At 35.1% G+C, this 11,729-nt stretch overlaps 1 protein-coding gene across 1 annotated transcript; it reads left to right on the top strand.

Moving 5' to 3' along the window:
• The first annotated feature begins 661 nt into the window (after positions 1-661).
• Positions 662-5,379, top strand: LOC137749243 (sodium/calcium exchanger NCL-like). The gene is made up of 7 exons (XM_068489347.1): positions 662-1,130; positions 3,219-3,404; positions 3,801-3,982; positions 4,069-4,214; positions 4,304-4,580; positions 4,663-4,962; positions 5,131-5,379. Exons 1-7 carry the CDS (start codon positions 713-715, stop codon positions 5,377-5,379), a joined length of 1,758 nt encoding a protein of 585 aa, XP_068345448.1. The 5' UTR covers positions 662-712.
• The last annotated feature ends 6,350 nt before the right edge of the window (positions 5,380-11,729 follow it).

The following is an 11,729-nucleotide window of genomic DNA, read 5'->3' on the forward strand; positions in this document are numbered from 1 at the left end:
ACAAACATGGATAAGACCAAGTTTTAATATAAAAAAATGGCAATCACCGACTCCCTGAAGGCATATGCATAAGGTGACACAGGTGACCACATTTGTATCAACACACAAATATATACGTCCTCTACATCACTATGAAGAAAATAAAATTGAAGTAACAAAAAAATGCATCAACATAATTCAGGAAAATAACTATTTGCAAATCAGCGTGCTCATGCCAATCATGCAATATAAAATCGTCTCTGTGGATTTGTCAATTAATCTAAAGTAATGTTAAACTTATCATCTATGTGTACTATCATTTATATCATCTCTTTAATAGAAGTATGGCTTACTAACACGTGCAGGTTTCATCTTTATTAGAGAGATTATATAAAACTAAATGGTAGAAAAGCATTTTTATTAATCTAATGGTTTAGTTAATCTACGTGGCCACGTACTTATGTTTAGAATACACACGTCATATTTACTTCATTATGGTGGATTGGTGAGTAATAATATGGAGTTGGAGCTGGAACTGGAGTTGTCATTTTTTTATCTTCTTGTTTCCACTCTACGGTACCAAAACAATTTGCAAATATACAAAGCTCTCCGCCTAAAACATGCACAAACCATTTGCAATCTAGCTAGCTAGCTCTATATATACAGACGCAAAGGAGAACAACCAAATGAAAAGCTACGTGCAAGCTTAATTTCAGCAGCCTCGAGCCAAAACATGGCAAAGAAACTTGCAAAAATACTCCTACTCCTAGCCATCTTGTTACTTGAACAAGCCGGCCCAGGCCAAAGTCGATCGATTACAAATGATGACTTCCCTTTGAGTATGGTCACTGATGGAGGAAACCAATTACTACTCCAAAACCAAAATGTTTGGAAACCGTTTTTCTCTGGGCTGATGGACTCTTTGTTCTCATCAGATAGCAGCTGTGAACAGACATATGGGTTCTTGCCATGCACGTCAACAGTTCTGGGAAATATCTTCCTCGTTCTCGTGTATGGATACTTGATGTTCCTTTCAGCCAAGCTCTTATCTAATGGAAGTGAGATTCTGCTGCAGATCTTAGGGCCTGGCATCGTCGGCGGTCTCTTTCTTCCTCTTTTAGGCTCTCTACCTGATGCCACCATTATTCTAGGTAAGCTAACTTCATTTCATCATCAATCTTAGCTTAGACTAACTAGCTCAAATTTAATCTTCCAAGTTATTTATATAGCGCTACAAAAAAATCGACAAAAGGTAGTCTTGTAATTAAGTTACGTTATGCTATCTGCAGCCATGAAATTACATGCTTAATTTACGCATTGAATTAACATATTATTAATTTTATTAGATAATAAGATTATGACTTTTTATATGCCAAATGGTCGCAATCAAATCAAGGTATTGCAAAGTTTTATATCTCTAATATTAGTACATGCCCCTCCCCACTTAGTACCACCGTCTACTGATATTTCTTCATCGGTAAGTAAGTGATCTTCGGTTCAATTATCTTCAAAAACGAAGTTGAACCACATAATCGCTAGCCTATTGTGAGGCTTAACCCACTCTCTATACCCTTAGTGTAGATGATATCGTTTGTTAAAAAATAAAAAAAAAATGTTAGTACATGCCTCTTAAGTGATGGATTGCCCCAATGGTTAGGATCTTTTTGATCTTTCTCTACAACCCATTATATCTTGGGCTCAAGCCCTTTTCTCTTGTAGTGTAAATTAGTATAGAATATTCTTTGCATGCCCCGGTATGCATTCCATTGGGACATAATAATCCATAAAATTATGTAAGTGTCCAGAGTATTACTCCACATTAGCCTCTTGCCACATACCTACGCGTGTGACCGTTGCTATCTTTTGTTTTATTTTTATTTATTTTAAATATATTTTGAAAAATAATGAACTTACTAACCACCCTTTCTCTCTTTTTATATAAAATTAAGAAATGGATTAAGGTTTGCATAATAATAGACTTATTTCGGGATACCCTCAATTGCATTAATCAATATGCTGATATTAAGGATGACTTCTACGCTCAACGTGCTAAACAAGTAAGGCACTGACTTTTGTTCGCGTCTAGGATTATTGCATTAGCAGTACAATCAAATGACGCAGACAAAGGAAAGAGAAAAACAAGGTCAAATAGCTCAACTTTCTTGTTCATTCGCTTAAAATTGTTTATTTTAAGTAGCCATTGAACAAATTTTTTCTTTTTTGTAAGCAATTACGTGACGTGCATGTGATGGTGGAGTAGTTATTAGTCTAAAATCATGATTTCGCCCCTTAAAAATGTTGGTTAACTTGTAATTCAAGAGAACAAAACAAATGGGTTAGTGACTATAAGAAAGTCTCGTCAATATAAAATATTTATTTATTTTTGGGTGAACACGTTGAATAAACTGTTTAAATTCACATTTACAATACCTTTTTTTTGGGTTTCTATTCTTGCATCTTTTGTTCGAAACTTCACACTCCTTTTAATAACAATATAAAAAATAAAAAAAATTTTAGAAGAGTGTGAAGTTTACAAAACTACTATCAACTACCCTAATTTAGCGGAACTTAGATAAAACTCATCCATATACTATATTTTGTATATATACGATCGCATACGATGTGTACAATTATATATAAATCACAATCAATGAAGCATAAGATGCATAATTATGTTACCGGATTGTGTGCCAATAATATTATTCAAGCTAATCTTACATGAACACGTGGTCCATATATCTTTATAATTTGGGAGGTTGTCATCTGCTCAATTAATAAGATATGTGTAGCAACGAGTGCTTGTAGCTCAATTAGTTAAAAAAAATTCAACTAAGTAACCGATATTTTGTTTGACCATCCCTCCCCTAGTATTGCATATATTACAGAGAAATATAAGTATCACAAGAGAACATTAGATCATATCATGTACAGTTGCGAAGCTAGGATATGCTGGTTTGGCGGGCCAAAACTAAGAGATTTCGTTAGAAGACCTCTATGTGGACCTCCTAGATATGTGTACTTACATGTAAACAATGGTGGAGTTGGAAAGTCACTTTGAGACTTGGAAATACCACTTCACTCTTTCTATTGGGCTGTCTCTTTACCTAAATGCAAATAGTCGTGTTGGTCTTATAAAAAATAGTAGAAGATATTTCAATTGATGTGTTATTCATTTTACTACTGTACTATGGATTATGGAGTAAACAAGTGAATGTTCTTGTTGTGGAGTCTCTTAACAGCATCTGGACTTTCTGGAGACACAGAAACGGCTCAAAGTCAGGTCTCCGTTGGAATGGGGTTGATGGCTGGATCAAATGTTATGCTTCTGACAATTCTATGGGGCACCTGTCTCATCGTTGGCAAATGTGACATTGAAAATTCAATTGCAGTTGATCAAAAAGATGAAAAACGATTTAGCTTAACCGGTACTTCTCTACGCCCTTCTGGCCTAAATGTGTGCAATTCAAATGCTTGTAAATGTTAATTAACTTGAACAAATTAAAGAGGTGAAAAATTAAAAATATGAAGAAAATGAGGTTTAATTTAGAGAAATCTATCTTTAGATGCAGTACAGGCATTCACAGTAAATAAAGTCGAAAGGTTTCTAGCATTGATTAGTAAGAGTTAAAATGAATTAGTAGTTATGTTGCTTAAGCAGCACTACTTGAATACATACAATGTACAGACAATTGCTTATGTAATTATATATAGTTTTGCATTTATATAGATTTTTAATTTTCTTCCTATTTTAATGTTTTAACAAGAATGCTGGTGTAAATTATGTATGCTTCGTAACATGATGATATACTGTTTTTCATCAGGATCTGGAGTGAGCACAGATATTTGGACAAGCTATTCTGCACGGATCATGATTATCTCTTTGATCCCGTTTGTAATTGTCCAATTACCCCAAGTTTTCCACGCAACTTCAGATAGTCGCTTAGCAATTCTGATTTCACTCGCTGTCTCCATCTCTTTCGTGATCGCATATAGCTTTTATCAGGTAGCTAAGAAGATTTTGTTTGTAAAAGGATACTTACTATCCATCCGTTACACAAATATTAATTGGTCAGTCCACTATTGATGCAGGTATTTCAACCATGGATTCAGAAGAGAAAACTTGCATATTCAAAGCATAAGCATGTGATGTCAGAAATTCTAAAACAATTGAAGACAAATGCTCTCGGAAGACTTCTTACAAATGATGGTGACCCTAACAAAGTTATTATACAAAAGTTAGTGTTCATTACACTTTAATATATCAAGAATAAAACGGTTTAGTCGCCTAGCTCATGCCTTGACTAGTTTGTTGATGTAATAACAGGTTATTCAAGACACTTGATCAAGATTCGGATGGTTACCTAAATACCTCAGACTTAAGATCTCTGATAATTGGAATCCAGTTTGATGATATAGATATAAATATAGATGAAGCCATTTTACAAGTGATGAAAGATTTTGATACATCTCATGACTCAAAGATTGACGAGGACGAATTTTTCAGAGGAATCTCAAGATGGCTTAACAAGGCTAAGCGTGCGGCAATAATGGACCGTGGAAAGATTCCACAGTCGATGAAACTTTTAGAGGAATATGATCAGGTAAGTAGTTGAATCCATTTAATTTTCTATGGATTAATTGTCTGACACTAGTATGATAAAATGTATGAATGCATATACGCAGAAAACAAAAAAGGAGTATGATCAGTTTGGGGATCAGATTGATGAGCTTGTTGAGGATGTAAAAAATGCCAAGTGGCATGCCTCCAAAGCAGTAGTGTTGTTGTTTCTGGGAACTATAGTTGCTGCTGCAGTTGCTGATCCCCTTGTTGATGCTGTTGACAACTTCTCAACAGCTACGAGTATCCCTTCGTTCTTCATCTCATTTGTTGTTCTACCTTTTGCTAGCTCCAGTGAGATAGTAACCACTCTAATTTTTGTCAGCCGGAAAAAGCAAAGAACTGCATCTTTGGCATACTCCGAGGTTTGTTAATCGACATCTTTTTTGTGTATGTTAGGTAGATAGAATCACTAAAAATTAAAAAAACCCTGAAAGCGGGAATATGACACTCAATGACTCATTCGCAGTTTTGAGGAAGTTTAGGGTTTCAAACTATGATGTGTCCTAATCTATGAGTACTTTGATGTGCAGATATACGGGTCAGTGACAATGAGTAACATACTTTCTCTAGCAGTATTCTTGGGTCTGGTTTACGTTCGAAACTTGACATGGAGCTTCTCAGCTGAAGTTCTCGTTATTTTAATTGTTTGCATTCTGGTGGGAGCGATTGCCAGTTTCCGCACCACCTTCCCTCTTTGGATGAGTTCTGTGGCTATACTGCTTTATCCACTTTCTCTGTTGTTGGTTTATATTCTTGACTACATATGTGGGTGGTCTTAGGTTCATTCTACATCAGTTTCAATCTGATTGAGAACATAATTTGAAGTTGGAGTTATATACTTCTTAATTTGTATCATATATATATATATATTGTGCACATTTTGTATCTTCCAAGAAATTTTCTTTTTATCAGTACTTGAGAAACTATCTTTGTCTCATTGTTCTTTCATTTCTCTGTGAATCCTTATCCAAATGCTCAAAGTTTTATGAACTACATTGTTTTCTCTCTTATTCCATTTGTGGTAACCAAAATTCAAAGGCCTTAGAGGGGACGCCACAAGTAAGTAATGTGGTTGCTGAAACTACCCTTAGGGTTTTGCAACATTTCCATACCAATTTGCAAAACCCAAGAAAATGAAGGGGAAAGACTCTTCATATACCACAATCATCATTTAATTAACTAGTTTTTCTTAATTATTAGTTTATTAAATAATGAACTAAATTTAAAAATATGATTTATTCAAATGATGTGACTGTTCACATCAAATGTCATCTAAGATGGTATGAAAATGTGATATAAAAACATTGTATGAATAACATTACTCTTGATTCTCGCATGGGTTGAGCATTAAATGCAAAAGGGAATATCTCCTCGTAAATCACATCCGTAGACCTCTAGCGTGTGCACCATGCCACACGTGATGGATTACCTAAAACAATGCACTAGACCATCCTATTCAACAAAATTGGAGGGGGTGTGAGTGTATAGGAAGTGGCTTAACCGTGACCGCACAAAATAGGAGGGGATGTGAGTGTATGGGAAGTGGGAGGGCAAAGAAGCTGGGTCCACCTAAGATGGTATAAAAATATGATACAAAAACATGATATGAATAACATTACTTTTAATTCTCGTGTGGATTGAGCTTTAAATGCAAAAGGGAATGTCTCCCCGTAAATCACATCTGTAGACCTCTAGCGTGTGCACCACGCCACACGTATGGATTACCTAAAACAATGCACTAGACCATCCCATTCAGCAAAATTGGCGGGCTTGGTGGGTTGAATGAAACCCTAGCAGGATTTCATTAGTTCACAAACGAGATCAGCCTAAAAGGGTATGATAAGGTAAGATCTAGGGCTGGTTTGATATTGCTGTGCTTTGAAAAAAAATTGCTTCTGCTGTGCTGTGAGAATAAGTAGTTGTGAAATAAAGCAGCAGAGTGTTTGGTAAACATTTTTGTAAAAGTGCTTTTGGAAAAAAAAAAAAAAAAAAGCAGTATTATAGTGTTTAGTAAACTTTTATGTAAAACAGATGTGAAAAAAAAAAAACCAGTTTTTTAAAGCTGGGTTTTGCAACTTCTTGTTTTTGGTTTTTTTTTTTCACCTAAAACTGTGAAAAGAAACTGAAGCTGAATGTTTACCAAACACAAAAACAGTCTCCAGCTTTTTTCAAAATCACCTCATTACCAAATCAGGCTCCAGTATGATCTTCAAGAGATAAAGATCCCTATAATCATGGTCCAGACCGGTCGTGTTCACCAATGCTATTAACAATCATCACTAAATGGGACTCCTAATTAGTGCCCCTTATCATGTCTTCTAGAGTAAACCGTTGTTGGAAAAATGGGCGGGATAATGTGGGTTCAAACCAAGCACTAAGGGAGTGTCATATGTACCCTAAAAGCACATGCCTATCTCTATACAAAGGTATGCTTACACACAATGAAAGTAACTGTTCCTTTGCCAAGAAACTCACAGGTTGAGATTCATTTTCCTATATTTAACTAAGGCATCAGAAAGCCCTTGACTCACACCACACAGATGTGACAAGGTCTCACTGATATTTTATTTCTTGGTTGCAGGTGTGAAAACAAAAAATTTGATTTACATTAATTGGTGCTTTGACTTTGCTTAGTAAAAAAAATGTAAAAATAAAAAGGTTGGGAAAGTATTTATGCGTATACTTATACTGTTTCATATGTTAATTCTAATTCTCTTCTTTAGTATATTTTGGGTTGATCTTGTGATGAAAATTATAACATATTCAATATTTTGCCATATTACATCTTGAAGGCTGCTCATATTTGTGTTGACGTGAGATATATTTTAGATAAATTTCTTTATGGACACACTAATGCAGGGGGTTTTTTCAATTACGGTGTTGTTGCGAATTATCATGAGTATGTACCATGGCAAAGTTTTTGTTATGTCTGATTCTAAGATATATTTAGGATCGACACATGATAACATATATTTAGGATTGACATATGACAACATAATGGTAAAAGAAATACAATGAGTTAACTGAAGCTCAGACAAATAATACATTGATATTCAACAGAAACAAATAATAATAAACTATACTTCGCAAGCGAATTAGAAACCAGTTGATCCCAAAGTCATCTAGTTGTATCATATATCCACAATAGACGTAACACGCTGCGATTCTCAGTTCGGGTCAAGGCTTACAACTCGAGAGATTTTTCAATGTGACCAGAATATGGGGTGATATACCACGTGTCACTATATAAATGATGAGATATGTGTTCTAAAAAGTTAATAAGTTAAAAAATAAAATTTCTATGCACTTATATAAAAACATGTGGAGTATCACCCGTATTCCGGTCATAATGAAAATTTCCTCCTACAACTCATTGTTGGAAACGGTTTTAGAAAACTTGGATTTTTGACCCAACGACATGCATGTAAATAAAAAAAAAAATTAAAAAAAAAAGTGACAACAGATCTTCAAAGACTAATCCTTTTGATGAGTCAAAACAAAACGAGAGGGATGATGAAAGGGATTGGCCTCAACCTTCTGAAGCGCTACTGTGCTTTCACAAATTTGATCATCCCTTGGTGAAGGGGCTTCAGATCTCCTTTAGGATGCCCCTTGGATGTGGGAACAAGAGGAAGAGTGAAAAAAGCTAGCTAGCCCACTCTTCCTTTAATAGGAGGAACATGTTTTGTGGTGTAGGAGGTGATGAATATTTCACTCTTATTTTCAAGCTTAATGGAGCTTGAATTTCTCTTTAGAAAACACTTTTCTTTTCTCCTTAGTTGCTTGCTTTCTTAAAAGCCTACAACCATTACTCAATTGCTAAATCGAAGAGTGTTATATAGAGTTTGTGTAAATACATAGACTCCCTACTATTTTACAATTTCAACATCAATTTTCATGTCAACATTATAAAATATTGTGCTAAAAACATAAGAGAATGATAAGGAGACTCTAAAAAAAGTAGGGTTCTCCATGAACTTTCTGTCATCTCACAGTTTAATGTCAATTTTCATGCCAACATTATAAAACATTGGGCAAAAAACATGAGGTAACAGAGAGTCCATAGAGAGTTCCCTCAGCATTTCTCAAAAATTGAATCGGCAGAAAGTCCATGGAGAGTTCCACTTTTGAGAGAGTTTTTTTAGCATTTGGTGAGAATGAATTCACAGTGATATGATGATAGACCTTGCACAGGCTTATAAGTAAGTTGAGCTACTCTCCATATTGCTAATTGATTTTATGGTGGAACCTAAACTTTCTTCATAATATCAGAGCGGGTTTGTCCCATGTGTGAAGCCAAACGGCCACACGTTCTCTAAGTCATCCCATTGTGTTGTCCACTTGTTAAGTTTGAAAATTCGCCGCACGTGAAAGGGTGTGTTGAGAATGAATCCCACATTGATGAGAGGATGGACTTTGCATGGGCTTATAAGTAAGTTGAGCTACTCCCCATATTGTCAATGAGTTTTATGACGAAATCTCAACTTTCTTCATAGTATCAGAGCAAGTTGTCCCATGTGCGAATGGCCACATGTGCTCCACGTCATCCGGTTGTGTTGTCCACGCATTAGGTTTGAAAACTCACCACACTTGAGGGGTGTGTTAAGAATGAATCTCACATTGATGAGACAGAGGATCTTATAAGTAAGTTGGGCTACTCCCCATATTGCCATAAAAAACTAAATTATTATTTTGAATTTAAAAGCAACATCGACATAAATCATTTAGAGGAAATTGTAGCATGGTCCCTCAATTTGAACCCAATTGGAGTAATATTCCCTCAACTAAAAATCCATGATCACTGGTTTTTAATTCATCAAAATGTGCAAGTATGGTCATTTGTCACTCCGTTAGAACTTCAGTCAAAATGAGTCATATGCCAAGCAAGTGAGGTTGAATCAAAGGGCAAATATGGAAAACCAAATGAAAAAAATTGTAGCAATGATCTCTTAACTTTAACTCAATTGGAGTAATGGTCCCTCAACTTTAACCAAATTATAGCAATTGTCCTTCCTACATGGCTCATTTTGATGGAATTCTAATGACGTTAACGAAAAATGATCATAGCTGCACATTTCGATAAGTTAAGGGACCAATGATTATAGATTTTTAATTAAAGGACCATTACTCAAATTGAGTTAAAATTGAGAGACTATTGCTACAAATTTTTTAGGGTAAAATACAAAAAACTACCTCAACTATTGGGGTCACGACAATTTCATACATCGTCTTTTAAAATTGACAATGTCATACCGCATCTTACGAAATTGTGACAATGTCATACCTCCGTCAAATTTTCTGTTAGTTTTTCTGTTAAGTACTGACGTGGCAAGAGATAGGGACCACTCACTAATCCAGCTAGATTAAAAAATAATTAAATATTAAAAAAATTAAGAATAAAAAACAAAAAAAAAAAAACAAAATTTCTAGGGGTGCGGCATCCCCTTTCCTTCACCCGGACCAATTTCAATTTTTTTTTTTGTTCTTCTCTCTCCTCCATCTTCTTCATCTTCTTCTTCTTCTTCTCCTGGGGCGAAACTGGATTTGTCACTTTTTTTTTTTCGTTCTTCTTCTCTCTTCTTCTTCTTCTTCTTCTTGGGCCGAAACTGGGTATGAATTTTTTTTTCTTTTTGTTTTTTGTTTTTTTTGTTATGTTTCTGGGTTGTAGGTAAAGGGAAAAGGGGACGAAGATGAAGATGAGGAGGAGACAGAGAGGGTTCTTCTTCTTCTTCTTGGGCCGAAACTGGGTTCGAAATTTTTTTTTTTTTTCCACCTCTTCTTCTTCTTCTTCTTTTGCGGGCGGACCGGGAGGGGGGTTGAGTTGATGTGTTTTCTTCTTCCTCTTCCTCCTTCTCCTTCTTCTTCTCCTTCTTCTTCTTTTTCTTCTTCCTTCTTCTGGGTTGCAGTTTCCCTTTTTTTTTTTTTTCCTCCTCTTCTTCCTCCTCCTTCTTCTTCTTCAGTTCTTCCTCCTTCTCCTATTGTGGGGAGGGGGGGCGGGTGGGGTTAGGGGGTTGGGTTTTCAAATATATATATATTTTTTTTGGTTTTTTTTGTTTTAAAGATTAAGCAAGAAGAAGATGAAGATGGAGAAGAGAGAGAGGGGGGAAGGGACGACTAAGGTATATATATATTTTTTTACTTTTATTTATTATTTTAATATTTAAAAAATATTAAATATTTTTTTTAGTTTTTAATAATTTTTTAATAGAAAATAGGCTCCGAATCAAGACACGTCAGCACTTAACAGAAAAATTAACAGAAAAACTGACGAAGGTCTAATATTGTCACAAATTCGTAAGATGATGTATGATATTGTCAATTTTAAAAATGAGGTATGAAAGTGTCGTGATACTAATAGTTGAGATAGTTTTTTTGTACTATATCCAAAATTTTAATTATTTATAAATATTTTGTATATTCAATAAAGTAATACAAACCACCAAATTTAAATAAAAAATAGTCTTCAGCATAGTATTAAAATCACTGATTTCATAATCAAGACAGATAAAAGCATAACACAAAATCGAAAAGCACACAAGTTCTTGTGCACGTCAAACCAAGACGCTACATAAGCATCACACACAAGTATCATCGTCCACATCTGAATAGAACACGTGGCTCAACTTTTAAGCCTAACTAGAACAACACATGGAACGAGGCACGTCAAACGACATATAGAAAATGAGGTAAGGTGCCACTTACACAAAAATCGAGGCATGCCAAACTATTCATCTTGGAAGCCTAAACATGTCCAAATTTTTATTGTTTGACAACTTAGCTTAACCCCGAGATTTTATGAGTATCTAATAATAGTTTCTAACAATTACATTTCCATAAGTCTTTACTGGTAAAGTCTCGTGTAACTTGTAATTTGTGACATCACATGACAAATATTTATCGAATTATGTATAGTTGCAAAAGGACCACCTCTCCTCTAACACGTAATAGTGTAGTCTGTAATGGCGTTCTCCCTGGGTTGTGCTTGTCGATCTCACACAGTCATACTGTCACTTGCTCAGTTGCTTTCCTTTACTTCCTCAAGTAACGGTCACTTTTCCTCTGCATCCCCGTTCGGCCTCCCATCTTCCACAATTAATAAATTAGCTTACCAAAACAAACGGCTATAATA

This window comes from Pyrus communis, chromosome 11, assembly GCF_963583255.1.
Source record: "Pyrus communis chromosome 11, drPyrComm1.1, whole genome shotgun sequence".
Classification (NCBI taxonomy): domain Eukaryota; kingdom Viridiplantae; phylum Streptophyta; class Magnoliopsida; order Rosales; family Rosaceae; genus Pyrus; species Pyrus communis.